Raw genomic sequence first — 27,627 nt, 5'->3', positions numbered from 1 at the left:
ATCACCTCTATGTCGTAAAGATACGACAAGCCTAAAAGATTCGTTGATATGAAGATTTGGATCCTCTGAGTCTGAGATATTCCTGATGGACCCGGCCCATCATCTTCATCTTTTATCTCCAATGATTGATTAATGATCAATCAACTTTGTGTTTGCTCCACTTATCTCTTCACATCGTACACTTCAAGATAAGAGAGAAATGGCTGGAGCAGAGCAAAGCCAGAGATGGAGCCTTAAGGCCAAGACCGTACTTGTAACCGGTGGAACAAAAGGCATCGGGTAAGCTCCAAATCTTTCCATATTTCCTGAAAGAGTTAAACTTTATTGTGATCTCTAGTTCTTAAATCAAATATATAGGCATGCTATAGTAGAGGAATTTGCAGGATTTGGAGCAGTAATACATACTTGTGCTAGAAACGAATATGAGCTTAACGAGTGTTTAAGCAAATGGCAAAAGAAGGGTTTTCAAGTCACTGGTTCGGTCTGTGACGCATCTTTGAGACCAGAGAGAGAAAAGCTAATGCAGACTGTGTCTTCAATGTTTGGTGGAAAGCTCGATATCCTCGTAAGTTAATCTTTTTTAATACTCTTTATCATTTAGCCTAAATCTTGATTCATGTAATCTTTTGATTATTAGATAAACAATTTGGGAGCGATTCGGTCAAAACCAACGCTGGATTACACAGCAGAAGATTTCTCGTTTCATATTTCGACAAACTTAGAATCTGCTTATCATCTGAGCCAGCTTGCGCATCCTCTGCTTAAGGCTTCAGGATGTGGGAACATAATTTTCATGTCCTCTATTGCTGGAGTTGTATCTGCTAGTGTCGGCTCCATCTACTCTGCAACGAAAGGTTTATATACTAATTATTAGATACTGTCACTGACCAAGAAAACAAAAACACATCTCTGTTTGAGACTTTCAATAGAAGTTTTTGTTTTTACTTACAATAGTTTTCACATGTAAATGCAAAGTCATAAACTGGTTTTTGAAACAATGAATCATAGGCCATGTGTGTGTGTGTGTGTGTGTGTGTGTGTCATAGGGGCATTGAATCAGCTAGCAAGGAACTTGGCATGTGAGTGGGCTAGTGATGGCATTAGGGCTAATGCTGTGGCTCCTGCAGTCATCGCAACTCCTTTGGCTGAAGCTGTGAGATACTAATAAGCTAAATTTTCTCCAAGATACATCTCTCTTTCTAGCTTTTGCTGACCTCTTGACCTTGACGATAATCTTTAGGTGTATGATGATGAGTTCAAGAAAGTGGTGATATCAAGAAAGCCGTTGGGGCGTTTCGGGGAGCCTGAAGAAGTGTCCTCGCTTGTGGCTTTTCTATGTATGCCTGCAGCTTCTTATATAACTGGTCAAACCATTTGTGTCGATGGAGGTCTCACTGTCAATGGCTTCTCCTATCAGCCACAAGGTTAAAATCCAATATCCAAAAACAAACACATTTTCAACTTCATTACTTTGAACATTGTCATCTTGGGCTAAGCCCGGTTTGGAAGTATGGATTCTGGCCGTAACACTTTAGAAAATAAAAGGAAACTTCAAATATTCTGATTTAAATTTTGCTTGGATTTTTCAGTTCCGTTGCTCTCAAACTTCAAAGTATGTGTGTCATCCTAATTATAATAATAGTGATTAAATAAGTGTAAAATAAAAAGTAGTATTTTGTCCTCCCATCCAAAATAATTAGGGCTTTATCCTGATCCAGAACATCGTCTGTCCGTTTCCATAAAATACATGCATATTGCTCATATTCAATCTCTGTAGTCAATTTTGACATGCACCTCATGTTTATTTTTTTGGACGCAAGTTGAACCTATTACAAAATTGATGATTTCATCTCATGAGTAATTTACATTAATTTGAGGCCGATATAATGAAATTACAATTTTATTTGCAAAATATATATTCTTAAGAAAATAAATCCCAAAAATCAAAATCTTATAACTATGTGACTTTCATTAATAGCCTGTGTTTTCAAGTAAAGAAACTAAATTAACAAAGCAAAAAATAAAATAAAATAAAAACTGTTTTTCATAAATCGTACGTACTATCAAAGTATTAATCTTGTACGTTGTAAGTTGTAACATAAACGATGATATATAGAATCCGCACTTGAAATACTAATTCCAACATTAAACACTCCATATTATATTCAAAATATGTAATATATTGTCCAAAAGCAAAAACAACTTCTTGACCTTCCACCATTACGACTAGTTGTCACGATGCAATGAATGTAAGTAAATTGGTTATTTGTTTTTTTCTTAACTTTTTAACTTTATTTCAAATTCCAATTTAAGTTCAAAAGTTCAAAGAACCTAAAATTAAACGAGAAGTGTTGCAGCAAAAAAAAAAAACAGAAAGTAAATGACCACGTAAGTACACATGGATGTATCGTAGGCCTAGGTCGAGGTGCATGCCAATTGCCACCATGCACACTAAACTTTGGATATTTCTACTAAAATAATACCAACTTTATCAAATCCATATATTAATTGTAAGGTCATGATAACTCATACGCTATATTCCAAAAACAGAAACTGAATGATTTTGTCACCTACCAAATGCATGATTCTAGCACCTTCAGTATTGGACTATTGGGAGTCAATTCAATTACAGTGATTTTGGTTGGATCGGTGGGTACACGAACGAGAGGGCCCATTTAATCCTCTCCATTTCCATTTTAATGAGATTTGATCAGTAACACTCATCACAAATATCTTATTTTAGTTTCTGATGAGCGATGATGGTCTTATTCACACAATGCTATTTACTTTTTCCCAAACTCATTTTTTTCCTTATTGCTAGATCATGAGCAAAACTATTGATTCATGATTGTAGTAGCACTTAAGTGTTGCGAAACCAAATTAAAGATGAAAAAAAAATTGTAGGTGGTACATCAATTAATGTTTGCTTTTAATAGGGTGGATGTAATTAATGAAGTACTGATTTTCCATGAAGAAGACAAGCCAAATGAGAGCTTGAGATCTTGAAAACAACCAATAGAAGAGTACTGCCTATACATGACATGAGCATGATAAAATGTTTTTGTTTAAAGTACGGAATTTGATGATCAAATTTTTTGTTGTTGATCAAAACGTAGAAACACAAACTATATATCGATCGCCCCCGTGAGTAGTACGTATTATTATTTCAAAAGTAAATGATTTTGCAGACTTGCAGTTATTCATTTATAAGCGAAACGTTATCTTATGCAATGTTTACATTTGCAACACCAATTAGCTTCTTTTTTTTACAGTTGAGACTTGAGAGACACATTAAAGCTTGTCATCGTTCACTGGAGAGAGTAGAGTGTGTGAGAGACAAAGTGACCTAACTTCACTGCAACAGTAGTCGGTAAATATCCAAACATAAGAGCTACGATGGTAACACGTGTACGGTGGAGGAAAAGAGAGCCCTCAGATTCCGTTATAAAGGAGGTGAGACCCACTCGCCGGAATGGAAACAAAGGAGAAACGTAGAGGTAAATGGTTGGGCCACTGCTTCACCAAAAAGCCTTTTCTATCTTCTTTTTATTTTTGTTTTGTGGCTTTTAACGGTTAACAATATAACTCCTCATTCCAAGACAATTACGTGTCCTCTGTACGGCTTTTTCATTTTTCACTTTCTACTTCATAGTGACTTTAGGGAGGCCTCAATTTTTAATTACTCGAGGATTATTTAGGTAATCATGAATGTAACTACAGCTTTACAGGTAATTAAACAGATGAGATTTAGTTGCGTGAAATCTAGCTGATCTGGTGCTTATATCAAATCCAATTGATGGAGACAGATTTGGACTTAAATTCATGATTGTATTTGTAATCTTATATACGTTATAGTTAAATTTCTTTCTCTCCGTACGTACTCTAACTATAATTATTATTAAATGCTGAACGCAATGCTTTTGAGTGCTGAGAATCTTTTTGGTCTGATTCAAAAATGATGTATTAGTACTCTGAATTCAATCTTAACTTCTGCAACGAATCAATGTATTAATTTATAGGAGATCCGGATAAAATTATGGATATATGCACGCTACTTCTTTCATTTTTAATTAGGTAAATGGTTATAACTTTATTTTATATATCAATTAAATGATTTTGGTATGAGATTACTAGTACACTTTCTTTGCAAATGTTTTAAACACGACAAGACAAAAATATTACAAGCATATTTTGGTAAAAAATATCATAAGCTTTCATATCAAAATCATTAGTTATGATGTTAGATTTTTTTTTTTTTTTTTTAACACTACAAAAAGCTCTGGTCTTAATATGTTAGAAATTTTAGTCCAAACCAGCCTACAGAGGATTTAGCTAAACAATTCCCAAGCACCTTTTAAGTGTTAACCGAAATAACGTAATATGATGTTAAAGGTTACATAAAAACAAAACTAAAGAATTTTCATATGAAAAGTTAACGTACGTGTCTTAGTGTAACCTAATTTTAGTTCACAGTATATAAATTCTTTAATGAGATGATCGCAAAATCGCTGTATACAATTTCGTACTTAATTCGTTAGTCTTGAAAAGTTGACCTAATTTAGATCAAATTAAGGTTAACTACAATAAAAATTTAACTAACGTAATGGGATTCTTTAAAATTAAAAAATCGTTGATTAGATAGATATTTTATCTTTAAGGGAGACACAGAGACAATTTGGACAAAAAAGGTCTTCCTGAGAAAGAAGTGGACCACAATCGTGGCGCGAAAGGAACTTCCTCCTCCCCTCTGTTGCCTTGTCATTGGGCCACGTATATCTCCACCTGATCGTGATGCTTACGTGGTCCATTTCTAGATACTATAGTGACCAGATCAACGGTCAAGATTGATTCTAATTTAGACGAAAGACCAACACGTCACGTCGCTAGAGTAAAAGATTTTTTGAAGGCGGAGGGAGAAAAATCAAAAGTTAAAAGTAATTTGAAAACGAGGAAGAGAAAAAGGAATTTTAAAATGTTTAATGAAGCGGTAGGCCGCATGGGTATATAAATGGGCACGCTTTGTAACGTGTAACGATGATATTTATTCAACTGCGTGGTATAACCAAAAAAAAAAGAAACACTATTCGACTCTTTTTTTGTTTTTGTAATAAACATAAAATAAATTTTGGAGAGAGATATTTCGTCGGAAATTAATTGACGTTCAAAAGATTCGTTACCGGAATATTTAGTAGAGGCGGCGATCGAGTTATGGCGGATATTTGTTATGAAGACGAGACGTCGGCTTGTGAATCAAGACCGTTGTGGTCTAGCCGGAAGTGGAGGATCGGTGTCCAGCGATTCAGGATGTCTCCGTCGGAGATGAATCCCACGGCGTCGACGACGGAGGAGGAGGATAAATCTGAAGGGATTTATAATAAGCGAAATAAACAAGAAGAGTACGATTTTATGAACTGTGCATCGTCGTCACCTTCTCAAAGCTCTCCTGAAGAAGAGAGTGTATCACTTGAAGACAGTGACGTCTCTATCTCCGATGGAAATTCATCGGTTAATGATGTTGCAGTTATTCCGTCGAAGAAGACGGTTAAAGAGACGGATCTGAGGCCGAGATACGGCGTCGCATCGGTGTGCGGGAGAAGAAGAGATATGGAAGATGCGGTTGCGTTACATCCGTCTTTTGTACGGAAACAAACGGAGTTTTCTCGAACAAGATGGCACTATTTTGGTGTTTACGACGGCCATGGCTGTTCTCACGTACGACGCCGTTTTACCCTAATTTGAAAATTTCAAAATTATTGATATATTTACGGTTTTGCCTGATTGAAATATACGATGTCGTTTTTGTAGGTTGCGGCTAGGTGTAAAGAGAGACTTCACGAGTTAGTGCAAGAAGAAGCGTTGTCGGATAAGAAAGAAGAATGGAAGAAGATGATGGAGCGTAGCTTCACACGTATGGACAAAGAGGTTGTTCGTTGGGGTGAAACTGTGATGAGTGCTAATTGTAGGTGTGAGCTTCAAACGCCGGACTGTGACGCTGTTGGATCCACCGCCGTTGTCTCCGTCATTACGCCGGAGAAGATCATTGTTGCGAATTGCGGTGACTCAAGAGCAGTTCTTTGTAGGAATGGTAAAGCAGTACCTCTTTCTACAGATCATAAGGTCAGTCTTTATCTCTTTCTAACTCTTTCTTGATTTGTTTGATTTAGTGGATTTTAACTCTTGTTTACGTTTGAAAATGAACAGCCTGATCGTCCGGATGAGCTGGATCGAATCCAAGAAGCAGGAGGACGAGTGATATACTGGGACGGTGCAAGAGTCTTAGGCGTTTTAGCCATGTCACGAGCCATAGGAGACAATTATTTAAAACCGTACGTCACTTCGGAGCCGGAAGTGACGGTTACGGATCGGACTGAGGAAGATGAGTTTCTGATTCTAGCGACGGACGGGCTATGGGACGTAGTGACGAACGAGGCAGCGTGTACGATGGTGCGCATGTGTCTCAACAGAAAAAGTGGTCGTGGAAGACGGCGAGGAGAAACACAGACTCCGGGGAGGAGGAGTGAAGAAGAAGGGAAAGAAGAAGAGGAGAAGGTGGTGGGGTCAAGAAAGAACGGGAAGAGAGGAGAGATCACGGACAAAGCATGTACGGAGGCGTCAGTATTGCTGACGAAGCTGGCGTTGGCAAAACACAGTAGTGACAACGTAAGCGTCGTCGTTATTGATCTCAGAAGAAGAAGAAAGAGACACGTTGCTTGACACTAATCTCCTCATCACTCTTACTCCACCGTTTTTTGTGTTGTTTAAAATGATTCTTTTACCTTGGGACGAAGGTAGCTCAAATCTTTGAACCCAAAAGAGAGAAAAAAAAAGCATTAGGTCTAAAAAAAAAACCCCGGTTTACTGAAAGCGGTTAAACCGGGTATGGTTGGGTCTTTTTTGTTCTGAACCTTTTTTTCTTGCCTTTTTTCGGTGTGTAATGAACAAACAGAAAAGGAAGCCGGAATGTGTCACTGTCTAGGTGGAATCAGTTCAGAATTCAATTAATAAAAAAGTATGTATATGTTTTCTTGGCTTTTAAAGCAAACCAATTAACTCGGATACGCGTGGTGATCTTTGAGAACATCACCGGGAATTTTCAGTTTGTTGATAAAGATTTTAAAATCTCTATAAACGAGTGGGCCTTTTTGGTGTTGGAAGAAATTCAAAATCTCACGGAAACGAAAAGAGAGAGAAGATAATTGGGAAGAGGACGGAGTACGTGTCGAAGAGGTAAAAGTAGAAACCCTACACCACGTAAAGAGGATGTGACACACCGGAACGATGCATATGTTAATATGCGCATTCGTACGTGTCGGTGTCGGTGTCGGGTAATTGATTGAGATCTGAATATGAACCTAATCAGACTGTTTTATCTAAACATGATCACTGGTCTGATGGAAAATCAAAATTAACTTACCTGTCATGTAATGTAAGAATTTTATTAAGAAGGAAAATCGAACCAACACTCCCAAAGCATTTGGGCCGAGAATTTTGGGGTATTATATTTTCATCTGAATCCTATAAGGCTATAACCTACCCAAAAATTTGGTAGCGCAACATCTAAACTTGATACAGAAAAATGAGACAAGGATATATTAAGCTTCAAATAGATGACCCATACAAAATGTTTTAATTGCCCAACCTAAACACATACTGAGTTGAAGTACCATATGTTTTTTCAAATAGGCCACACGAGCAGCAATTCTAGTCAGACATAATAAACTAAGACACATGAGCGTTGCAGCAACCTGAAAGCAAAATGTTAAAGAAAAGGAGAGGTTGCAGAATAAGACCTCTCTAAGACAAATGTACTCTGCAATCCAAAGTGGCAATTTCACGTTTGTTTCATGTCACCGTTTTCTTTAAGGGTCTTCAGTCTTCTGTACCCCTTGTCAGTACCAAAGATCCTGAAGAACACCAGAGACGAATTATACACTGGATATTAATATCAGGACAACTAAAGATCTGTTCTGGAAAGCGAAGAGATATTAAACAAGTTCAGAGGTTCACCAGTCCATATACACAAAAGTTGAAGAGTAGTTTCCGGACTTTGTGTATAGCAGTCGGTGATGGTAGTCATGGAAGTCAGCACTGTAACCAAATCACAAAAATAATAATAGTAAAATCTATTAATACAAATGTCTTATGGTTTTAAGTTTCAAAAGAGCTGGCTAGATGTGTGATCTTACCCTCCATACAGAGGAAGAAAATTTGAGAGGCTCCATGGGAAATGATAACCACAATGTGCCTCAACTGTCTCCAGCACTCTCAACACCATCCATAACCAGAGAGTAATTAGGTGAGGGCCAGTAAGAGCTGGACCGACTATGGTAGCAAAACCCAGAAATAGAATCTCAGCGGGGTGAGCATATTCTGATGTCAAACCAAATGGTGTGGCATATCTGTGATATCATGAAATGGTTGCTTTTCAGAAACTCACAGTTTCAAGTATCAAGACTGAAAAAAAAAATGGTGAACATTGAAACTTACTCATGATGCACACTATGCACGTTCTTGTACAGCCATTTTGAATGCAAGATCCGATGACCCCAATAGAAGACAAAATCCTCAATGATAAAGTAGAATAATATCTGGGCAGACACTTCTTTCCTGCAGGACCATCACCAAAGAGGGTCTTATATACCTGATCAAACATGAGCTCAGGTTCTTTCATGATGCTCAACACTGACATCTTTTGATTATGTTTTTCTTTCTTTTTATTGCCAAATGGACGAGTTTAAGATCAATACCAGGACGGCAGAGGAAAACTGCTTCGCATTCCCATGGCTCGGAAGACAGGGTAGGAGGCCAACATCAGGGGCAAGTTTACGGAGAAATGATAAAGCAACAGGCGAGTAATACATTTTCCTTGGGCTGCAGGTGTGTTATTTTTTGTCTGCATAGGGACAAAAGAAAAGTATGTGTTGACCATAAAGGGTAAGAGAAGCATAGAAAAGGGTCATATTCACAATTATTAGTAATCGCTGAAATGGACATCAGCCTGTCATAAGAAAACACTTTTCACGTGAGACTGAATTCTTGGGGATCAACCTCTAGACTATCATATTCAAACCATCACACAAAGCTATGATTGCATACATAGAAGACACTTGTAAAAGATAAATAATAAGAAGAGAATAAACCTGAATTTTGTACTTGCTGAGAAAGCCTTGCCTTTCAAGAAAAATGAAAGGGAGTCCAGATAAGAAAAACACGCTTTCATGGAGGAGAAAACTCCCAATACATGCCAGTTGAAAGTCGCTAAAATGTGTCACAAGGTACTGCATCAACCACATAAAATGATCAGCTCCAGATACAAAATTTCCGTGCTGAATGAGAACTCATGATAGACAATACGCACAAAACACCAAGGAAAGGAAACAAATACTATCATTAAGTAAAAACTAGTTTCAGTGATCCAAGTTAAGGACACAAGACACCCAAAATGCACACTAAGTATAAGAAACAGACTCGAAAACAATACATAACAGTAATCAGAACGGCGTTTTATCGATTTTGGTAACCGATCATTGGAAAGTCCGTAAGCTAAACCGATTGAACAGAGAGCACAAAAAAGGGGCTCGATTATATGATTCATGCGTGTCTAGGCCCCGTATCAATATCTACACCCATTTAAGCTCCAGCAAACAGACGGAAACTGGAAATACGGTCAAAATTCCAACGTAACTAGTAGCATAGTCAAATTCAGATCTAAAACAGTACTGCAATGACACGAAACCAAATTGAATCCGATGGATCCAGACCGGTGGATTACTAAAAAAAAAAAAAACGCATGTATCACAATACAGTGAACTTAAGTCATCGAGACGGAGGAAATCGCCGGAAAACGAGGGAATCGGAAGCAGGATTAGATAGATGAGATTATGATGAAGAAAGAGAGAGAGAGAGAGAGAGAGAGAGAGAGTACCTGCCAACCAGATTCCACGAAGGAAGCCATGGATGGATCTATGAGAGACAGATGGGAAGAGATGTAGAAGAAGAAGAAGAAAGAGGTGGGAGAGGAGCCACGAGTGAAACAAACAACAGACTGTCACCAAAATGAAAATAGATATCTGGCAACTGAGATATTTTTTTATTTTTCTCACCAACTCTTTTTATTTTTATTTTTTTAAGACCACTCTCTCTATCAGAGTCAGGGCCTTTTCGGTGGAGTAAATGAATGCTATTGCTAACACATCCCCACGTGCACATCACCCTCTTCCACCTCCCTAGTGACCCTATTTTAGTATATTTCGCTTTGATTTTTGAAACCAGAAACAAGATTTGAAATTATGAAAAAAGTTAAAAGGATTACAACCCATTAAAGCCAAGAAGAGGTTGACCAACAATTTATAGACCACTTTGGCTGCTACTATTACAATGATCAAAGAGCATATAAACTGGCCAAACCAAAAACTAATCCTAAGGAAATCATTCACACTTATGTCTTCAAGAGATTTTAAATCAAGATACTAAAAAAATCTTTCTTTTTTCAGAAAATGGTGTGAATGATCACAGTTCAATACAACTAAGCAAAATCTTGTAACATAAATCCAATACGATATGGAAAAACAAAGACCCGGAAAGAAAAAGGTATACTATACTTGCTGAAATTAAACCAAAAAAGAAGAAACGAACTGGTAAGAGATCAGAAGAGAAAACTCAAAACGTGTGATTGATTGATTAGTAATCACTATAGTTGGATTGTTGTAATTAGGTAGAACAGCATCCTTTTCTGTTAGTTGCAGATGAATCTGATATATTGATCGCTGTTCCTTGGCCCGGAAGATTACCTGCAGCTTCTTGTGCCGCTAAAGCTTTCTTGCTTATGATATGATAAATCTCAGACAAAATGGTCTGAAACGCTTTCTCGATGTTAGTCGCTTCTAAAGCAGATGTCTCGAGAAACGACAAACCTTCCTTCTCGGCGAGAGAGCGACCATCTTCATCAGCAACAGATCTCAAGTGATTCAGGTCTGATTTGTTTCCAGCCATCATGATAACAATGTTGGAATCAGCATGATCCCTTAGCTCACGTAACCATCTCAAGACATTCTCAAAAGTTTGTCTCTTGGTTATGTCGTAGACAAGAAGAGCTCCAACAGCTCCTCTGTAGTAAGCACTTGTGATTGCTCGATAACGCTCTTGACCTGCAGTGTCCCAAATCTGAGCCTTCACTGTTTTGCCTTCAACCTAGTCAAGATTACACATACAAGCATGAACAAAGACGAGCCATTTCATTTGCTACAATTACATTAAAATAAACCCCTAACGAGAATTCATTTTCATAACATAAGATCTTCAGATCTAACAATCACATGCCTGTTCAAATATCAGAGGATGCAAATGCGACGACACAATCTAAGATTAAACACCAAATTGATCTGGAGGGAAATTGTCTAGATTTAGAGAAAGCGAGAGAAGAGAGATGACCTGTAAAGTCCGGGTGGCGAATTCGACGCCAATGGTGGATTTGGATTCGAGACAGAACTCGTTTCTGGTGAATCGAGAGAGAATGTTGGATTTACCAACACCGGAATCGCCGATCAGGACGATCTTGAACAAGTAATCGTACTCATGATCTATTCTATTCGCCATTGCTTCTCAAATCCTAGCGTCTGATCAACCTACGCATATACACATTCACGTCAACATCGATCGAAGAAACTACAACTAATCATCGTCAATGAGATCAAAAAGCAGCAAATCGAAACCCTAGAAAATCGAATTTTACCTTTTGAGCAAGCCGGAAGGATCGAGAATGGAACAAATGTTTTTTTTATATATTTTGTTTCTGTATTTCTCTGTTTCCTTTCCTTATACGTTGCGGGTTTTGTGCCCAAGAGGTGAAAACGGAAACTCCCTTTTATTTAGTTTCGAATTTTGAGATTCTTTTTTTTTTGTTTACCACGGAAGAAATAATTTCATTAAATTTCAACTTTTTGTTATAAGACTTTGTTACAAATCAGTCATACCAAAACTAAGATCAGATTATGCAAATTGCATATCTAAATTAAAAATTCAACCTTTAAACTTAAGTTTAGTTGGTCCCATCCGAGTTAAAATCGAATTTACGGCTAAAATCTTCAGAAAAAGCAATTGAAACGAGAATATAAAGGCCTTGCTTAATTATTAGGATTAACAGTTATAATACATCATTACCAAAACACAGAGCCATATTCAAATCAAGAGCCATAATCAGAAGAGTCTTTACGCATAAACATGAAACCCATAAGCTAATTGGCTTTAGCCAGAGATATCAATAGACTTAACTTGAGCCTTCTTCTTAGCCTCTTCCACTTTAGGCACCGTCACAGTCAGAACTCCGTTCTCCATGGAAGCCTTGACTTGATCCATCTTCACATTCTCCGGCAGCTTAAACTTCCTCGAGAATTGCCCGCTCGACCTCTCCACACGATGCCACGTGTCCTGCTTCTCCTCTTTCTCCACGTGTCTCTCTCCACTGATCTTGAGCACACTGTCGTCCTCTATCTCCACTTTAACCTCCTCTTTCTTCATCCCCGGCAGATCGGCCTTGAACACGTGCGCCTCCGCCGTCTCTTTCCAGTCCACACGTGCGTTCGTTATCGCCGATGTTTCTCCGGAGAGCGACGACGGGAATTGCAGTTCCTTGAATGGATCCCAAACGTCGAGTGAGAACGGGTCGAAGATGCTGTTGCTTCGCCTGTTGTTGCCGAAGAAGCTTGGAATAAGCGACATTCTCGATTTGATTTCGAAAGCGAAAGAGATGTTTGGAATGCTGAGATAGCTAATTACGATTTTCCGGCGAGTTCGATTTCTACTTCTGAGCAAAGCTGGTGACTCGGATGATGTATTTATAGTGGTGAACAAGAAATCTCCAGAGCTTCTAGAATTTACGGGTCCCAAACTTCTTTAAACTTCACACGAAAACGATGAAAAGATTGGAAAACAGAATCCAGAAAACTCTAGAGTCTACTAGTAGATGCCTTTCAATTTCAAGTACAGTACGACTCTATTCAGCCGTTATGCGTTTTATGGGCTATAATGGGCTCCTGAGGCCCAAATATTATGAGATAATGTTTAGAAATTGAAACTGGTATCATGTATATATTTGACATCGAAGACATATATTTTGTATACAAAAGCTTTTTCTCATCTAACTTGGATCAACTAAGAAAGCATTTTAAGACTGTGTTATTCCAGTGGTGTATACCTTGGCTAATCCACAGAATCAGTTGCAGACTGAGGAACGCTTGAACTGTAGAATATGATGAACGCATAGATCTACACGATAAAACCATTCTCGGGACCATCGTGAGTCTATGTAGAGGAAAGCAAACAATGCCAAGGATGTAGATATGTAGACTGCAGCACAAGTCCAGTAAAACCACACCATGTCTATCACATTACCTTCTTCTTCATTTTCTTCCTCTTTGGCATGCGTTGACACACTTGGTGGCTCAGGGACTCTCTGGGAGATGCAATTTTTATTTGTAGGAAGTCCACAGAGATGAGCGTTGCCTATGTAACTCCTCTCGTCAAAGGTAACAAGATGGCCTTTGAAAGGGATTTCACCTGATAAATTGTTATATGAGATATTCAAGTATCCTAAACTGTTGAGATCGGCTAGCGCAGGAGGGATACTTCCATCTAGCTTATTGTTGGATAGATCAAGACTCTCTAAGCCCTTCAGCTTTGAAATGCTATCTGGTATGGAGCCTGTGAGGCGGTTACTTGACAAATTCAGGGACCTGATATTCTGAAGATCTCCAATCTCGATTGGAATTTCACCCGATAGTTCGTTGCTCGACAAATCCAGACCATGCATATAGCGGAGAATATCACCTTGATACGCCTCATATCTGCTTTTCGTTAAAAAATCCACTACGGTTGCTGGTTTTGGTTGATAACCATTCCTGACACCATCATCCAAGTTAAGATGTGATCCATATTGACAATGTGGCAAGAATGTAATGTATGAGAAGTCAAAATCTGCAACAAGTGACATGGTACGGTCATTCTGCTCTGCACCAAAAGACATTTTACTGAAACATGATGGTATGGGGCCTCTGAATTGATTGTGAGACAAGTCTAACAGACCAACTTCACTTAGCTGACATATTTTCCCAGGGATATAAGTTTGAAAGCTGTTATTCCGTAGAAGAAGAATACGTAACTTAGATGTCTGGTCAATAGTGTTCAGTATCTTTCCAGAAAAATTGTTGTTCCGCAAATCAAGCACTTCTAATCCCGCAGCCTTGAATAAATTTCCCGGAACTAAACCCGTAAACTCATTGTTTTGTAGTCTTAGTTCTCTGAGAGATGGAAAATTCACATTCCTTGGTATCGAACCAGAGAAGCTATTGTGTGAGATGTCCATAACCTCAACCCAAGGACTCTGTCGTAGAAAAGGGAAAGGACCTTTTAGCTGATTACCACTCATGTATAGGTAGGAAAGCCTTGATATCCTACCAATCCAAAGTGGAAGCATGCCCGAAAACCTATTATCTGATATGTCTAAAAGAGTAAGATTCTTTGACTTCAATAAACCCTCTTCAAGACTCCCAGTAAAATTGTTGCCATCAAGAAAAAGCCCAACTAAACCAGTAAGATTTGCATGCTTCGAAAATATTTTCCCCTGTAATTGATTGTTGGAGAGCTTCAGAACCCTTAGCGAGTAGCAACCACTTAAAAACATAATAGGTAGCTGCCCATATAGACCATTAGAAGACATGTCCAAGACTTGTAGGCTTTTCATCTCCCCAATCGAAGATGGTATAGTTCCTTGAAAATGATTTGAAGAAAAGTTCATAAACCTCAGGTTTGGAAACACCATCCCTATGTCCTCTTGAATCGAATCATATATCATATTACTCGAGATATCGAGAACTTGCAAGCCATGAACAAGAATAGGTAGTTGAAGCTTTGTCAATGAGTTCCCACTTAGTAAAATAGTCTGCAGCCTTGTGTTATTCTTCACAAGCCAAGTCGGGAATGTTCCTGTCAACTTGTTATGAGAGAGATCAACGAAGCACAAGTCACGCTGATGCACGAGAAAGCCGAGCATTGTGCTGCCAAGACTGCAATTCGATAAATATAACATCTTCAATTGAAACAATGGAGCCCATGAACTCTCAGTCTGAACTTGGATCACACCAACTTTTGATGACAATTTGAATACTGTGAGTCTTGTTTGATTGACCAGTGAGTTGAACAAGAACGAACCGTCGAAGTTATTATCAAGCAGCGACAAGTACTCAAGCACTGATGGTAGACCAGACACAAAGGAAGACAGGTTTCCATTCAATTGGTTGTTCGATAGATCAAGAGTTCGAAGATGCGTTAAGTTACCCAAACAATAAGGTAGACTTGTTAAAGCATTGCTGCTCAAATCCAGCTCCCTGAGTTTCATTAGTCTGCAAATCCCTAAATAGCCTGAAATTAATCAAATAAGAGTGTAAGAAATCAGAATAATCATCAACTTCATCTTTAAAAGAGAGTAATAACAAGATATTCACCAACTCCATCATCATATGAACTAATTAGACTTCATAGCCATGTAACTCATTAAGTTCTTCTGTTCTCACAATCTATCTATGTATAAATTCAGTTAGGAGGGTGACCAAAGTGTGACTCTTCTGTTTAGACCAAAAAATGCATAAGATAAGAAAGATAAAATTATTGTAATATTCACCTTCGTGGGTCAAAGACAATTGATTTCTTTTGAAATCCAATACTTGTAAAGATGTAGGAATCTCTAAACCTGCAGTTGAAAGAACATAAGGATACATAAATAGATAAAGATTTGCATGCTCCACTTCTAATAAGCATGTAAGTGACTGTTAAGCAACCCAGGAAACCGTTCTATATTCACCAACCCAAATGTAACACACCAATGAGACATTGATTCAACGAAATTATTCTCAATTATTGACCACAAAAACCTACACCAAACCAAACAATATCCAGAATTATTTTATCATAATCTGATTCTAGTCTCTTTAACCCCTCCCACAGTAACTGACTTGTGGTGTGTTATGCTCATCTGGAAACTTAGACGCAATCCTATCCAGAGGGTCTACAATAGCTATAGAAGATACCCAGGAAAACTAGGCTTCATAGTTGCTTGCTGAACTTTTAATTTCTGACCTCGACTTTCTGAACAACTTCTCTAAAATCAAATCTCTTCTCACTTCTACTCTCATCAACGTCTATGAAAAAAAGTTAAAGTAGATAGATTAAACCAGTTAGGATAGAGCAAGCAAGTTTTACTTTCTATATATGTCTTACCTCGGCCATGATCTAAATTTGTGAACCCATTGTCACTGAGATCCAGTTCTTGCAACATTTTAAGATCTTTCAGTACTGCCAGGCAAAATAAACATTCTTAGGAGAAAAACCCAGAATACATTTGATTGCCTTCTTTAAGCCATAAGTCACTTCTGCAAGAACAGTTTTATAACACTTACCATGAGTAGATAGCGTGTGGTTGAATTTATTTCCTCGTAATTTCAAGACTTGTAACTCTTGGAGGCTTTCTAAACCTGAAGATCCGGGAAAACACAAGTTATAATTGGAAAGTTGACAGAAATGGATAAAGATCATGTATGTAAATCCCCTGGTACTCTCTGTCTACCTTTAAGTTGAGAAAAATCTGACAACGGATTGAAATTAAGATCTAGTGTTTTCAGTTTCGCCGTACTTAAACCTGCACCACCAAGAAACACATTCATAAGTGATGTTATAAGTCAGCAGAGGTAAGCACTTCCATAAAACAAAGCAAAAAAAGGCAGCCACTCACTATGACTAGCCTCAGAGTCATTGACACCATTGAAACTGAGATCCAGTACTTCCAAATCTCTGAAATCTGTTAAACCTGCATCTCAATGTCACACTTAGTCAGTCATCTGACATCAATTCTTTAGTTCTCTCTTTTCTTTTGGAACAACAAAACTATATAAAGGTTTGTTGACATATTTTACCTTGAGAAGATAAGAAGCTGAAACTGTTGTCCTTCAAGTTTAACACTCTCAAGTTTGTCATGTTTGAAAGTTCTGCCACACCAGAACAAGAAGCCGTCAAAATCCATCTCCAATTGAATTATATACAAAAATGTCAAAAAGAGAACCAAACATATAGAAGAAATACATAACCTTGAGGAGGAAAGACACCTTCCATGTAATTAGACTCAAGATGTAGACTCCTAATCGATGTCGCAGCATTTAAAAACGGGACGATACTGTTGTCGAACATATTATGGGAGAAATCTAAGGTAGTGAGCTTATCTAGTGTCCCAAAGCTCTTAAAACCTGAAAACAAAAATGCAAGGGAAAAAAAAAAACTAAAATTCTCTTTCAAACAAACTGTCGAACACTTTATGTGCACTATGTAATATACCAAATTACAGAATCAAACTCACGCGCCCTACCCTTATTTCACACAATCATCAAGATCTTATATTGAACTTTATACACATTCTTATTCGATAAATCAGCTATGGCTGATCTTAGAGACAAAACCATACGGTAAAAGGACTCTGTTTCTATTGTTGCCGTTGGAAGAGATTTTCGTGAGGTTGTTTGTATTTGGTTAAAACCGGTTTAAACCTGAACCGCTATTTCTTGTTGTTGGTATCCAGACATTAATTAGTGGGAAAATTGAGAAATGTTCGGTTAGAGAGACGTACCAAGGAAGTGATCAGACAAATTAGTGAACCAATTCCACGAAAGATTAAGGCTTTGGAGTTGAGGAAAACTATGAAGCAAAGACAGATTTAAAGACCGAGTTTGCGACTCAAATGCGACCGGTACGAGTCTATCCAGTGAGAGACCGATGACGTGGCCATTAATAGCATCACTACACTTTACTCTCTCCCAACGGCAACAATCACCTTCATGATGAGTCCATGACTTGAGAATACTAAGTCCTTCTTCTTCTTCTTCTTCGGCATCAACGAGATTCTTGAGATACGACTTGAGCTGCAACAAACCCATCCGTTCAGTTTCCACACAGCTTACACATCCTTTCATTTGGAATTGAATTATCATTGTTATTGTTATGAACACCAAAGTTATATGCTTCTTCGGTTTAACCCACCACCTTCTTCTCTCGTCTGTTCTCATTTTTTTTTTCTCTGTTTTTTTTTTGCTAGAAAAACTGATAATTTGATTTGATGCCCAAAGTTTAAAGAGATTGCATAGTTTGCCAAGAATAGAATTGTAAGATGTGAATATAAACTGTACGAGTCCACGAAATACTCAACCCATATTGGACTTTTGTGTTCAACTCCAAAATGAGAATTGACCGATGAGTCCATATCCATCGAACGTATGCATGCCTAATTACCATCCACCAGTAGCTATCAACATCTCTAAGGGACCTTTGTGTTTTGTTGCGTAAATTAAGTAGGAGAGTCAAAGCTATCCTATTGATATCTTTTACGTTTTTTTTCTTCTCTATTTTGCATTTATGTTTACGTGTAATTTTAAAGATTTAAATTTATACTTTACACTATTTTTTTAGTTTATAAAAGTTTAAAATGATAATACAATAAAAAAAATTTAAAATAAAAAATTATATATTTTCGTCAACTATTTAGTATTTACTCATATAAAGTTTATTAAAAGTATTACTATTTTATATATGTAGGTTTTGCATTTGGGGACAAATATTCAATTTCAGGTAAGGTTAAAGCTCAAAAGCCTGATCCAACTATAAGTTTTGGGCCAAGACCTGATATGGGTTTGGCACCTTTAATAAAGTCAAATGAGTCGTCATCATTCTTGGGGGACGATCAAAATAATGAAATGCATCATCTCTCCCACCAATTTCATTACTTTGCTTCGACTCTCAGACTCTTTCTCTCATTCGCCTCACTCATCATCTCTCACTTTCTCGCATCATATTCCTTTCTTCTTCCACCTGACTCATATCTCCTGTTTCTCTTAGAAGAATCCCGTACTGAGATCAGGTTAGATTTTAGTTTCTCTTCTGTTGTTTTGTTCTTGCCCGATTGCATGTACTCAGCATCTTGCTGATTCACCATGGCTATCTTCAAATTTCTGTTTTATTTTGCTTGTAACATATATGGGGGAAAAGTGATCTTTTGTGGCTTTTTAGGTGTTTTTAGTATATAAGTATATAGTTACTAAACTTTATTCAGTTTCCTAATGAAGAAGAATCACATGTATTAGCTGAACTGAATTTCCGGATTTCATTTTTTTTTTTTTATGGATCTCTTTTGGCCTGTGATTAGTCTTCTCAGTTCGGTGTGCTCAGGGAATTTTTTGGTGAACTTCTGATTGAGAATCGGGAATGTCAAACTGATCTTGTCACAAAGATTATTCATTTCCATAAAAATATTAATTTGTTGGACCCTATAGTTATATTTATTTACACTTGCTTTGTCATGTCTTTGGACGGAGAATCTATTAGGAGATTAGATACAATCTATTGATAGTAACTAGTAATTTACATAATTTTCAGTTTTACTTTCCCAAAGATTCAGTGTTGTGTATGTCAGTAACAGTGTTTTTATGGCATAGAAGGTAATGCGAAGTGGTTGAGAGATTTCACTATGATGGAGCTATCTCTAGTCAGATTATGGAACACTTGTTTTCCTAGTTTCTTCTACATTTCGACTGTGCTTTTTCTGCTCACCGGTGGAGGAGTTTACTCTCACTCTGAATATTTGATTGGATTGGGAAGCTATGACATTACTGGCCCGGCTGCTGATGTTAATATGATGGGTTATGCTAACATGGAGCAAGTAGCATCTGGTATTCACTTCAGGCTCCGTGCTAGGACTTTCATTGTCTCTGAGCCCCAAGGGAAGCGGGTTGTGTTTGTTAACCTCGATGCTTGCATGGCTTCACAAATTGTAAAACTAAAAGTGATCGAGAGACTCAAGGCACGGTACGCACCTAATCTTTTCCTCGGTTGACTAGCCTTAGTTTTTAATGAGATTGTAGTAGCTAAGTCTGTATGATGATCGAGATGGAATAATTAAGCTGTTGTTTGCAGATATGGGGACTTATATACTGAACAGAATGTTGGCATCAGTGGTATTCATACCCATGCTGGTCCAGGGGGGTATCTTCAGTATGTGGTGTATATCGTAACATCACTTGGATTTGTTCGTCAGTCGTTTGATGCCCTTGTCGATGGAATTGAGAACAGTATCATACAAGCTCACGAAAATCTTCGTCCTGGATCAATTTTTCTCAATAATGGTAAGGACCATATCCTCTTCTCTCTGGATCTGTACGTATATGTTGCAGGAATGATCTTTGGAACTGCTATTCTCATGAGGCTACTTAAACTTATCTTACAGGGGAACTCTTGGATGCTGGTGTAAACCGCAGTCCAAGTGCATATCTTAATAATCCTTCAAAAGAAAGGAGTAAACACAAGTACAACGTTGATAAGGAAATGACTCTCTTAAAGTTTGTGGATGATCAATGGGGTCCAGTAGGTAGTTTCAATTGGTTTGCTACCCATGGAACTTCCATGAGTCGTACAAACTCTTTGATCAGTGGGGACAACAAGGGCGCTGCATCACGATTTATGGAGGATTGGTATGAACAGAATACTGCTGAAAGATCTTACTCTGAAGAGTTTATTTCAGATGAGATACCTAGAAGAGTTTCAAGCCTAATCGAGAATCATCAGGACAGTCGTAAGTTTACCACGCCTTTATAACTGCTGTACATTGTGTCTATAAAGATGGAACACGATCAAATATTCAGTGTGTTTGGTCCGATGCAGATCACGAGTTGCTAGAGCTTGCATCTTACTTTGAGTCACAACCTGGTAAGCCTGTAACTAGAATTTCAAGTTCTGCAAGGCGGGTGAGGAGTGCTCTGAGGAAGGCGGATAAGCCTGGCTTCGTTTCTGCTTTCTGTCAAACGAACTGTGGAGATGTTAGCCCAAATGTGCTTGGAGCCTTTTGCCTGGACACTGGTCTTCCTTGTGATTTCAATCACAGTACATGTGGTGGGAAAAATGAGATGTGCTATGGGCGTGGACCAGGGTATTCACCTGTCTTTTTTTTTTTTTTTTTTTTTTTTTTGGTCGTCTTACAAGTTTGGATAGCACAAACTTATGGTAAACTCTCATGACCTATTTTTCTTTATCATTTCAGCTATCCTGATGAATTTGAAAGTACACGTATAATTGGTGAGAGACAATTCAAGATGGCTTTGGAACTTTTCAACAAAGCATCTGAACAGCTACAAGGGAAGGTTGATTACCGCCATGTTTATGTTGACTTTTCACAGCTCAATGTGACACTTCCTAAAAAAGATGGGAAATCAGAAGTTGTAAAAACATGTCCTGCGGCAATGGGCTTTGCTTTCGCTGCTGGGACCACAGATGGACCAGGAGCATTTGATTTTACACAAGGAGATGATAAGGTTTTCAGTAAAATTCATAATGCATTATCCAATAAGTAGATATTGCCTTTATGCTTTCCAATTCTTAAGTCTACGTTTGGTTAAATCAGGGGAACCCTTTCTGGAGATTGGTGAGAAATGTTCTTAAAACACCGGACAAGAAACAAATCGATTGTCACTATCCAAAACCTATCTTGCTTGACACTGGAGAAATGACAAAGCCATATGACTGGGCTGTAAGTAGTTAAAAATGTAAACTTCCATGAGTCTTGTATACAGTATTAAGACTCTACTCTAACTTGTCGTTTTGAATCCAGCCGTCAATTCTTTCATTGCAAGTTCTACGTATTGGACAACTTTTCATTCTCAGCGTTCCTGGAGGTAGTGGAGAATCTGCAGATTGTCACAATTAATAATTTTGACTAGTGATGCGATGTTTAATAATCCTGTCTATCTTTCTTGTCAGAATTTACAACTATGGCTGGAAGGCGTCTCCGCTATGCAGTGAAAACACAACTTAAAAACAGTGGTAATAAAGATTTGAGCGGTGAGATTCACGTTGTGATAGCTGGATTGGCTAATGGTTACTCACAGTATGTGACTACTTTTGAGGAGTATCAAGTGCAGAGATACGAGGTAAAAGCTTATCTACTGGCCCTTTTAAACAAACAAGAGTTCGTATTCTTACATTAATATGCATGTGTTACAATGGTTGCATCTGTTAGGGTGCATCTACGTTATATGGGCCACACACCCTCAGTGGCTACATTCAAGAGTTCAAGAAACTCTCCAAATCTCTCGTCCTTGATATGCCTGTTCAACCGGGGCCTCAACCGCCGGATCTCCTTGACAAGCAACTAAGCTTCCTCACACCAGTCATGATGGACACAACTCCTAGCGGAGACAGTTTCGGGGATGTTATTTCGGATGTTCCTAAAAACTTGTCTTTGAAGAGAGGAAACGGCCAGGTGACCGTTGTATTCCGGTCAGCCTGCCCTAGAAACGATCTACTGACAGAAGGTATCATCACCCAAACCCAATAGAAAAAATAATATTTGAGTTTTTTTTTTAATTTCTCGAGTAATATTTCTTTGAAACAAGTTACTATAGAGACTATACTTGTGCTTGCCTGTAAGCTTTTCTGTCCCTTTTTCTCTAATTCTGTGATGAAGGATAATAACCTTAACCATGGAGCATAGTCGCGTTGATGCAAAACTGTGAGCTTTTAAAAGTGAAAATATTGAAATACTAACTATTCTTGCTGACGTGAATTTCTCATGGGTTATTATTGCTCATAAATTTCTAAAATTGCATATGCTTATGTCTACTTCTTAGTGATGGATCCTTTCAAAATAAGTGACTTGTCATACTTTGATGCTAAGAAGAGATACTATGTTCATGACAGGGACGTTTACACTGGTGGAGAGACTAGAGCAGAAGGACAAGACTTGGACCCCGGTTTATGACGACGATGATCTATGTCTGAGGTTCAAGTGGTCGAGGCATAAAAAGCTGAGCTCCCGGAGTCAGGCCACTGTGGAATGGAGAATTCCCGAGTCTGCATCACCAGGGGTTTATAGGATCACCCATTTTGGTGCTGCAAAGAAGCTTTTTGGGTCAGTCCATCATTTCACAGGCTCTTCTAGTGCTTTCGTTGTAACATAAACAAGTAGAAACCAAAGTAGATACATAGTAAACTTGTATTATACTAGGTTTACCTGATGCACTGTCTTGTGCACTTGCATGTACTACACAAATGTAGCCAGAGAGTACAGAATGGTGTCAAAGAACTGATGTTGAGAAGTCTAATGGAATCCAATATACCTTTTCATGTCAATGTTCACATACAGTTTAAGTATCCAGGTATAGGCAACTACGGTTGTGTTAGTGTATAAATTATCTTGCAAAGTGGAGTTAGTTTGTTGATGAATGGTCATAGTTTCAAGACAACTAATTTTGCTGAACTTTGTTATCATAAAACATAATAAGTCAAGAAAACAACTGATTCTAGAGGGGGGATACAAAGGAATCTCACCAAAAAAAAACACCAACATTGTCAATAAATCTTCAACATTTTAGAATGAAGAGAAATTGTGGATATAAAAGGGGTCTTAGGGATTAGTGTCTTCTTCTTCTTCAATCTTAGGAGCCAAGTAGTAACGAATGTAACCCATCTCAGCAACCTTATACTCCACAACCACTGGCAACTCCGACGATAAGCTGATTGTCACTGTGTCTGACAATGGAGTTGCCTTTGTGAAGGAATTCATGTACCTCAGGGCAAATGAGAGAGACACTGGCTCCTTCATCTCTATCACAATTGCATCTTCCGGCTGCAATACACAAAACAAAAGCCTCAATTTAACATGTTACTCCAATGAAACAGCCGTAGAGGATTTGTCAACAGTATCATAGGTTTATGCAAAGAGTTAGACATGTTAATACCTTGTCTACAGTTGTGTTCTGCCTGAGCACAATGTTAGCGGTTCCAATGTCACCGGCAGTAGAAAACTTCACGCCTTCTTTAGTCACAGAGATCACAACTGCAACAATAACATCAGGTCAATCTCTATTTAGACTAAAAAAAACAACCCAGATTGAGAATAGAAACAATGCAGCAATGTACCTGTGTCACCAATGCTACTGAGATCTTTGCAAATCCTGGAAAACTCATTGGAAGGCATCCTCACGATTGAGTGGTACTCAGCATCAGGTATTCCCAGATGTTCACTGTCTATATCCATCAACTTCATCTCAAAATCAGCAATCTTGTCTTGCGCTGTAAATCATCCAACACAAAACCAAGTTAAAAGCAGCTAGGTCTAAACCAAGTTTTTGAAACTTGAAACTATATACAACCCCTAAGAGAACTAAATCATTCTATTCCATCAATCATTCCACCATTTCGTACAAGCTTAACCCATAGAAACCAGAAATTAGAGTAAGTCAGTCAATTAGCAAATAAACTTACTGGGGCTCTCAAACATGAAGGTAACGGTGTCGCCGCCGTCATCAGCCTTGATGGTGATGATGTCATCATTTCCGGCGCATTTGAGCATCTTCGACATGTTGCCGAGATTCATCCCCATGGAGAGATTCCTGTCGCATCTGTAGTGTTCGAAGCCTTCGGATCTTAGCAAGAGAGACACCAGAGCAACGTGACTCGAATCCATAGCTTGGAGTGAGAACCCAGTGCTGGAGCAGTCGAAATTCGCATCGTTCACCAGATCTTTGATTGATTCTAGAACCTTCTTCAACAACGAGCCCTGAACAAGACGTAGCTCCAACATTTCGTCGTCTTAGATATTATCAGAGTTCACAATGAGAATCGTTTGCGGCTATTTTGGAAAGTGGATTGACACTATAAGGTCAAGGAGTCCGATTTATAAGCTTTTTCTTTTCTGGCGGGATTTCGCCATTCTAAGCTATTTGGTTCCCGCCAATGCGCTAGTGCCGGCCTCAATCGTTTTAAGAATTGGATGGATATTTTTGGTCATTATAAAAGTTAGAGGGTTAATTTGTATTAATAAAAAGAAGAAAAGTTCATTTCGAATTGTAGTGAAAGTTTAGGGTTTTATTTGTAATATTTAAAAGACAAAAACACGCGAATCCAAAACCGACTTTGCCCTAGTTAAAATCTCGTCGTCTCCTTCGTGTTCGAGATTTGATATCGACTAATCGAATCAGAGGATAAGAGAATGGCTCACAGAATACTGAGAGATCATGAAGCCGATGGATGGGAACGCTCCGATTTCCCAATCATCTGCGAATCTTGTCTCGGTGACAACCCCTACGTGCGAATGGTGATTTCTCGATTCCTTCTCTCAAACATTCTTGGATTTTGCTATTGCTTGTTTTGTTTCAATGGCTCCTGAATCTTATTTCCGGATCTCATCTCTTAACCAGTCTCTTGCTCGTTGATGTTTTCTGTATATTGGAGTGGTTAACTTAGTAAATATGGTTTTAGGGTTTAGCTTGTTATCAAATTCATCGAAAAATTGGGTTTTACATCCAAATTCGTTTAGTTATAGTTGGATTTGATTACAGCTGCGGATTCTCTTAGCTTTCAGCTGCAATTTTGTTTTCTGAAAATCTCGATGTTTTGATTTCTGATTGACGTTTTATCTGTTGATATGTAGACCAAAGCGAATTATGATAAGGAATGCAAGATATGTACACGACCTTTCACGGTGTTTAGGTGGCGACCTGGCCGGGATGCTAGATACAAGAAAACCGAAATTTGTCAGACTTGCTGCAAGTTGAAAAATGTTTGTCAAGTCTGTCTTCTGGATCTTGAGTATGGTCTTCCAGTTCAAGTAAGAGACACAGCACTCAACATTAGTACTCATGACTCTATCCCTAAAAGTGATGTCAACAGAGAGTATTTTGCTGAAGAGCATGACAGGAAGGTATGATCATGTTCACACTCACGATTTTATTTCAGCATTTGTTGGTTTGAGAATTTTGAAGACTTACTCTAGCTTTCTCATGGTGGCTTATCTAAGTGATTTTGCTTTTTCTGTTATGTAGGCTAGAGCTGGACTGGATTATGAATCTTCATTCGGGAAGATGCGACCCAATGATACTATTTTAAAGCTTCAAAGAACAACACCGTACTATAAGAGGAACCGAGCACATGTTTGTAGTTTCTTCATCAGGGGTGAGTGTACAAGAGGTGCTGAATGTCCATACCGGCATGAGATGCCCGAAACAGGAGAGCTATCCCAGCAAAACATAAAAGACCGTTATTATGGGTAAGCTTTTTTCTTCTGTATGTTTGACTTTGTTGACGTTTAGTTCCGTTCTTTATTGGTTGTTTCGATACCTCCCCTAAGGAGTGTAAAATTTCATATGTTTCTGCCATAGTACTATTTTCTCCTTGATCATTCATAATATACTCGATATTTGAAAGCTTCTGATATGTGAATTCTTGGACTGAACTATGCTATGTTGGCTCTCATGTAGTCTTGTTACATAGTGTCGTTTCCAGTTTTAGTTCTCTTTGTAATGTATTAGTACTTTTGCATTTATTCTTGTTGAAGAGTTTGTTTTAACTGTTTCTCATTTTCTTTTACACGTTTTCAGTGTTAATGATCCAGTTGCTATGAAGTTGCTTGGCAAAGCTGGTGAGATGGGCACTTTGGAATCGCCAGACGATGAAAGCATCAAAACCCTTTACGTCGGTGGACTTAACTCGAGAATTCTCGAGCAGGACATACGAGACCAATTCTACGCTCATGGAGAAATTGAATCTATCAGAATCTTGGCCGATAAAGCCTGTGCATTTGTCACATACACAAGCCGTGAAGGTGCAGAGAAGGCTGCGCAAGAGCTCTCCAACAGGCTAGTCATCAACGGTCAGAGGCTAAAACTCACATGGGGAAGACCCAAACCTGATCAAGATGGTGCAAACCAACAGGGCGGTGTGGCTCATAGTGGGTTACTACCTCGAGCCGTTATATCTCAGCAGCACAATCAACCCCCACCAATGCAGCAGTACTATATGCACCCACCACCAGCTAACCAAGACAAACCTTATTACCCATCAATGGACCCACAGAGAATGGGTGCAGTCATTTCAACCCAAGAGGCTGGTGGTTCAAGCACTGAGAACAACGGAGCTTCATCTTCTTCTTACATGATGCCTCCACACCAGTCATACCCACCACCACCATATGGATATATGCCATCGCCTTACCAGCAGCAGTATCCTCCTAACCATCATCATCAACCTAGTCCTATGCAGCACTATGCCCCGCCTCCAGCAGCTTACCCGTACCCACAGCAACCTGGTCCTGGATCAAGACCTGCACCGTCTCCAACCGCGGTCTCTGCTATATCACCCGACTCTGCACCTGCTGGGTCTGGAGCACCTTCGGGATCCTCTCAACAAGCTCCTGATGTTTCTACAGCTACTGGTTCGTCTCAGTAGAGAAGAAATATCGCTTAAAAAATGTACTGCAAGTTTCCCGCTATTCAGGACGAAGGTTTTTTGTATTCTGAATGAATCATTTTCTTCTGCTTTTTAAAGTACTTCGGAATGTATTGTTTCTTCAAAACGGTTGTTAACGAAATCTATCAGTTATAGAGGCAATTGGTTCCATGAAGAGTCTGCAGTTATTGGCCAATTTCATAAAGAACTTTGAGAATATTATTATCACAAATTTCACATTTGCTCGAATCGTTTATTTTTTTTTGAGAATTCTACTAGTAATTTGGATAAATGCAAATAATCTGGGAAATACAATTGGGCCTT

General features: G+C 38.5%; 9 protein-coding genes across 16 annotated transcripts; 4 read left to right on the top strand and 5 right to left on the bottom strand.

The window, feature by feature from the left end:
* Positions 1–73: 73 nt before the first annotated feature.
* AT1G07440 (NAD(P)-binding Rossmann-fold superfamily protein) lies at positions 74–1,680 on the top strand. 2 transcript variants are annotated; one of them, NM_100618.5, is made up of 5 exons: positions 74–279; positions 358–565; positions 638–854; positions 1,047–1,153; positions 1,241–1,680. In NM_100618.5, the coding sequence occupies exons 1-5, from the start codon at positions 200–202 to the stop codon at positions 1,427–1,429; spliced, it is 801 nt and encodes a 266-aa protein (NP_172224.1). In that variant the 5' UTR covers positions 74–199; the 3' UTR covers positions 1,430–1,680. The 2 variants fall into 2 exon arrangements, with proteins under 2 accessions (NP_172224.1, NP_001318941.1); NM_001331699.1 differs by lacking the exons at positions 1,047–1,153; positions 1,241–1,680 and having other exon boundaries at positions 135–279; positions 638–1,036.
* Positions 1,681–5,036: 3,356 nt separating this feature from the next.
* Positions 5,037–7,119, top strand: HAI2 (highly ABA-induced PP2C protein 2). Its single transcript, NM_100617.3, has 3 exons — positions 5,037–5,712; positions 5,806–6,117; positions 6,202–7,119. The coding sequence occupies exons 1-3, from the start codon at positions 5,209–5,211 to the stop codon at positions 6,712–6,714; spliced, it is 1,329 nt and encodes a 442-aa protein (NP_172223.1). The 5' UTR covers positions 5,037–5,208; the 3' UTR covers positions 6,715–7,119.
* Positions 7,120–7,362: 243 nt separating this feature from the next.
* SMO2-1 (sterol 4-alpha-methyl-oxidase 2-1) lies at positions 7,363–10,310 on the bottom strand. 2 transcript variants are annotated; one of them, NM_100616.3, is made up of 7 exons: positions 9,926–10,310; positions 9,141–9,278; positions 8,748–8,893; positions 8,488–8,607; positions 8,187–8,399; positions 8,008–8,088; positions 7,363–7,904 (listed from the first exon to the last, which is right to left on the bottom strand). In NM_100616.3, exons 1-7 carry the CDS (start codon positions 9,953–9,955, stop codon positions 7,832–7,834), a joined length of 801 nt encoding a protein of 266 aa, NP_563789.1. In that variant the 5' UTR covers positions 9,956–10,310; the 3' UTR covers positions 7,363–7,831. The 2 variants fall into 2 exon arrangements, with proteins under 2 accessions (NP_563789.1, NP_973777.1); NM_202048.2 differs by having other exon boundaries at positions 7,568–7,904; positions 8,748–9,278; positions 9,926–10,035.
* A 30-nt stretch (positions 10,311–10,340) lies between these two features.
* RABA2b (RAB GTPase homolog A2B) lies at positions 10,341–11,835 on the bottom strand. Its single transcript, NM_100615.3, has 3 exons — positions 11,732–11,835; positions 11,431–11,624; positions 10,341–11,190 (listed from the first exon to the last, which is right to left on the bottom strand). The coding sequence occupies exons 2-3, from the start codon at positions 11,593–11,595 to the stop codon at positions 10,711–10,713; spliced, it is 645 nt and encodes a 214-aa protein (NP_172221.1). The 5' UTR covers positions 11,596–11,624; positions 11,732–11,835; the 3' UTR covers positions 10,341–10,710.
* Positions 11,836–12,081: 246 nt separating this feature from the next.
* AT1G07400 (HSP20-like chaperones superfamily protein) lies at positions 12,082–12,939 on the bottom strand. Its single transcript, NM_100614.3, has one exon. The coding sequence runs from the start codon at positions 12,715–12,717 to the stop codon at positions 12,244–12,246; it is 474 nt and encodes a 157-aa protein (NP_172220.1). The 5' UTR covers positions 12,718–12,939; the 3' UTR covers positions 12,082–12,243.
* Positions 12,940–12,963: 24 nt separating this feature from the next.
* On the bottom strand, positions 12,964–18,243 carry RLP1 (receptor like protein 1; the record flags this gene model as incomplete). 5 transcript variants are annotated; one of them, NM_001160846.1, is made up of 12 exons in its annotated part: positions 13,045–15,414; positions 15,674–15,742; positions 15,831–15,843; positions 15,986–16,057; positions 16,129–16,190; positions 16,270–16,344; positions 16,449–16,523; positions 16,616–16,687; positions 16,781–16,855; positions 16,962–17,033; positions 17,133–17,288; positions 17,666–17,972. In NM_001160846.1, 12 exons carry the CDS (start codon positions 17,970–17,972, stop codon positions 13,211–13,213), a joined length of 3,252 nt encoding a protein of 1,083 aa, NP_001154318.1. In that variant the 3' UTR covers positions 13,045–13,210. The 5 variants fall into 5 exon arrangements, with proteins under 5 accessions (NP_001154317.1, NP_001322741.1, NP_001154318.1 ...); NM_001331698.1 differs by lacking the exons at positions 15,831–15,843; positions 15,986–16,057; positions 16,129–16,190 and having other exon boundaries at positions 13,049–15,243; positions 15,331–15,414; positions 17,666–18,243; NM_001160845.2 differs by lacking the exons at positions 15,831–15,843; positions 15,986–16,057; positions 16,129–16,190 and having other exon boundaries at positions 12,964–15,414; positions 17,408–17,666.
* Positions 18,244–18,743: 500 nt separating this feature from the next.
* On the top strand, positions 18,744–23,231 carry AT1G07380 (Neutral/alkaline non-lysosomal ceramidase; the record flags this gene model as incomplete). 2 transcript variants are annotated; one of them, NM_001331696.1, is made up of 11 exons in its annotated part: positions 18,744–18,949; positions 19,527–19,893; positions 20,002–20,210; positions 20,312–20,656; positions 20,746–21,010; positions 21,122–21,392; positions 21,482–21,607; positions 21,689–21,752; positions 21,838–22,007; positions 22,097–22,391; positions 22,777–23,231. In NM_001331696.1, the coding sequence occupies 10 exons, from the start codon at positions 19,556–19,558 to the stop codon at positions 23,034–23,036; spliced, it is 2,343 nt and encodes a 780-aa protein (NP_001321129.1). In that variant the 3' UTR covers positions 23,037–23,231. The 2 variants fall into 2 exon arrangements, with proteins under 2 accessions (NP_001321129.1, NP_172218.1); NM_100612.2 differs by lacking the exon at positions 18,744–18,949 and having other exon boundaries at positions 19,559–19,893; positions 22,777–23,192.
* Positions 23,232–23,311: 80 nt separating this feature from the next.
* Positions 23,312–24,828, bottom strand: PCNA1 (proliferating cellular nuclear antigen 1). The gene is made up of 4 exons (NM_100611.4): positions 24,343–24,828; positions 23,998–24,150; positions 23,817–23,914; positions 23,312–23,704 (listed from the first exon to the last, which is right to left on the bottom strand). The coding sequence occupies exons 1-4, from the start codon at positions 24,659–24,661 to the stop codon at positions 23,483–23,485; spliced, it is 792 nt and encodes a 263-aa protein (NP_172217.1). The 5' UTR covers positions 24,662–24,828; the 3' UTR covers positions 23,312–23,482.
* A 113-nt stretch (positions 24,829–24,941) lies between these two features.
* On the top strand, positions 24,942–27,548 carry MAC5A (CCCH-type zinc fingerfamily protein with RNA-binding domain-containing protein). Its single transcript, NM_100610.4, has 4 exons — positions 24,942–25,174; positions 25,511–25,780; positions 25,902–26,125; positions 26,457–27,548. Exons 1-4 carry the CDS (start codon positions 25,070–25,072, stop codon positions 27,301–27,303), a joined length of 1,446 nt encoding a protein of 481 aa, NP_563788.1. The 5' UTR covers positions 24,942–25,069; the 3' UTR covers positions 27,304–27,548.
* The last annotated feature ends 79 nt before the right edge of the window (positions 27,549–27,627 follow it).

The sequence above is a fragment of the Arabidopsis thaliana genome (assembly GCF_000001735.4).
Source record: "Arabidopsis thaliana chromosome 1 sequence".
Taxonomy (NCBI): domain Eukaryota; kingdom Viridiplantae; phylum Streptophyta; class Magnoliopsida; order Brassicales; family Brassicaceae; genus Arabidopsis; species Arabidopsis thaliana.
The sequence above is the reverse complement of the archived record's forward strand: the minus strand, read 5'-3'. Positions and strand labels throughout refer to the sequence as shown.

Coding starts and splice junctions, on each gene's coding strand:
- AT1G07440 (NM_100618.5), top strand. CDS start 200: ATGGCTGGAGCAGAGCAAAGCCAGAGATGGAGCCTTAAGGCCAAGACC. Junction 280..357: donor GGTGGAACAAAAGGCATCGG/GTAAGCTCCAAA, acceptor TCAAATATATAG/GCATGCTATAGTAGAGGAAT. Junction 566..637: donor GTGGAAAGCTCGATATCCTC/GTAAGTTAATCT, acceptor TTTGATTATTAG/ATAAACAATTTGGGAGCGAT.
- HAI2 (NM_100617.3), top strand. CDS start 5,209: ATGGCGGATATTTGTTATGAAGACGAGACGTCGGCTTGTGAATCAAGA. Junction 5,713..5,805: donor ACGGCCATGGCTGTTCTCAC/GTACGACGCCGT, acceptor TCGTTTTTGTAG/GTTGCGGCTAGGTGTAAAGA. Junction 6,118..6,201: donor CTCTTTCTACAGATCATAAG/GTCAGTCTTTAT, acceptor GAAAATGAACAG/CCTGATCGTCCGGATGAGCT.
- SMO2-1 (NM_100616.3), bottom strand. CDS start 9,955: ATGGCTTCCTTCGTGGAATCTGGTTGGCAG. Junction 9,279..9,925: donor TCGTGGAATCTGGTTGGCAG/GTACTCTCTCTC, acceptor TGGTTGATGCAG/TACCTTGTGACACATTTTAG. Junction 8,894..9,140: donor TCAGCAAGTACAAAATTCAG/GTTTATTCTCTT, acceptor GTCCCTATGCAG/ACAAAAAATAACACACCTGC.
- RABA2b (NM_100615.3), bottom strand. CDS start 11,595: ATGGCGAATAGAATAGATCATGAGTACGATTACTTGTTCAAGATCGTC. Junction 11,191..11,430: donor TCGCCACCCGGACTTTACAG/GTCATCTCTCTT, acceptor AATCTTGACTAG/GTTGAAGGCAAAACAGTGAA.
- AT1G07400 (NM_100614.3), bottom strand. CDS start 12,717: ATGTCGCTTATTCCAAGCTTCTTCGGCAACAACAGGCGAAGCAACAGC.
- PCNA1 (NM_100611.4), bottom strand. CDS start 24,661: ATGTTGGAGCTACGTCTTGTTCAGGGCTCGTTGTTGAAGAAGGTTCTA. Junction 23,915..23,997: donor CAGTAGCATTGGTGACACAG/GTACATTGCTGC, acceptor TTATTGTTGCAG/TTGTGATCTCTGTGACTAAA. Junction 23,705..23,816: donor AGAACACAACTGTAGACAAG/GTATTAACATGT, acceptor TGTGTATTGCAG/CCGGAAGATGCAATTGTGAT.
- MAC5A (NM_100610.4), top strand. CDS start 25,070: ATGGCTCACAGAATACTGAGAGATCATGAAGCCGATGGATGGGAACGC. Junction 25,175..25,510: donor ACAACCCCTACGTGCGAATG/GTGATTTCTCGA, acceptor GTTGATATGTAG/ACCAAAGCGAATTATGATAA. Junction 26,126..26,456: donor ATAAAAGACCGTTATTATGG/GTAAGCTTTTTT, acceptor ACACGTTTTCAG/TGTTAATGATCCAGTTGCTA.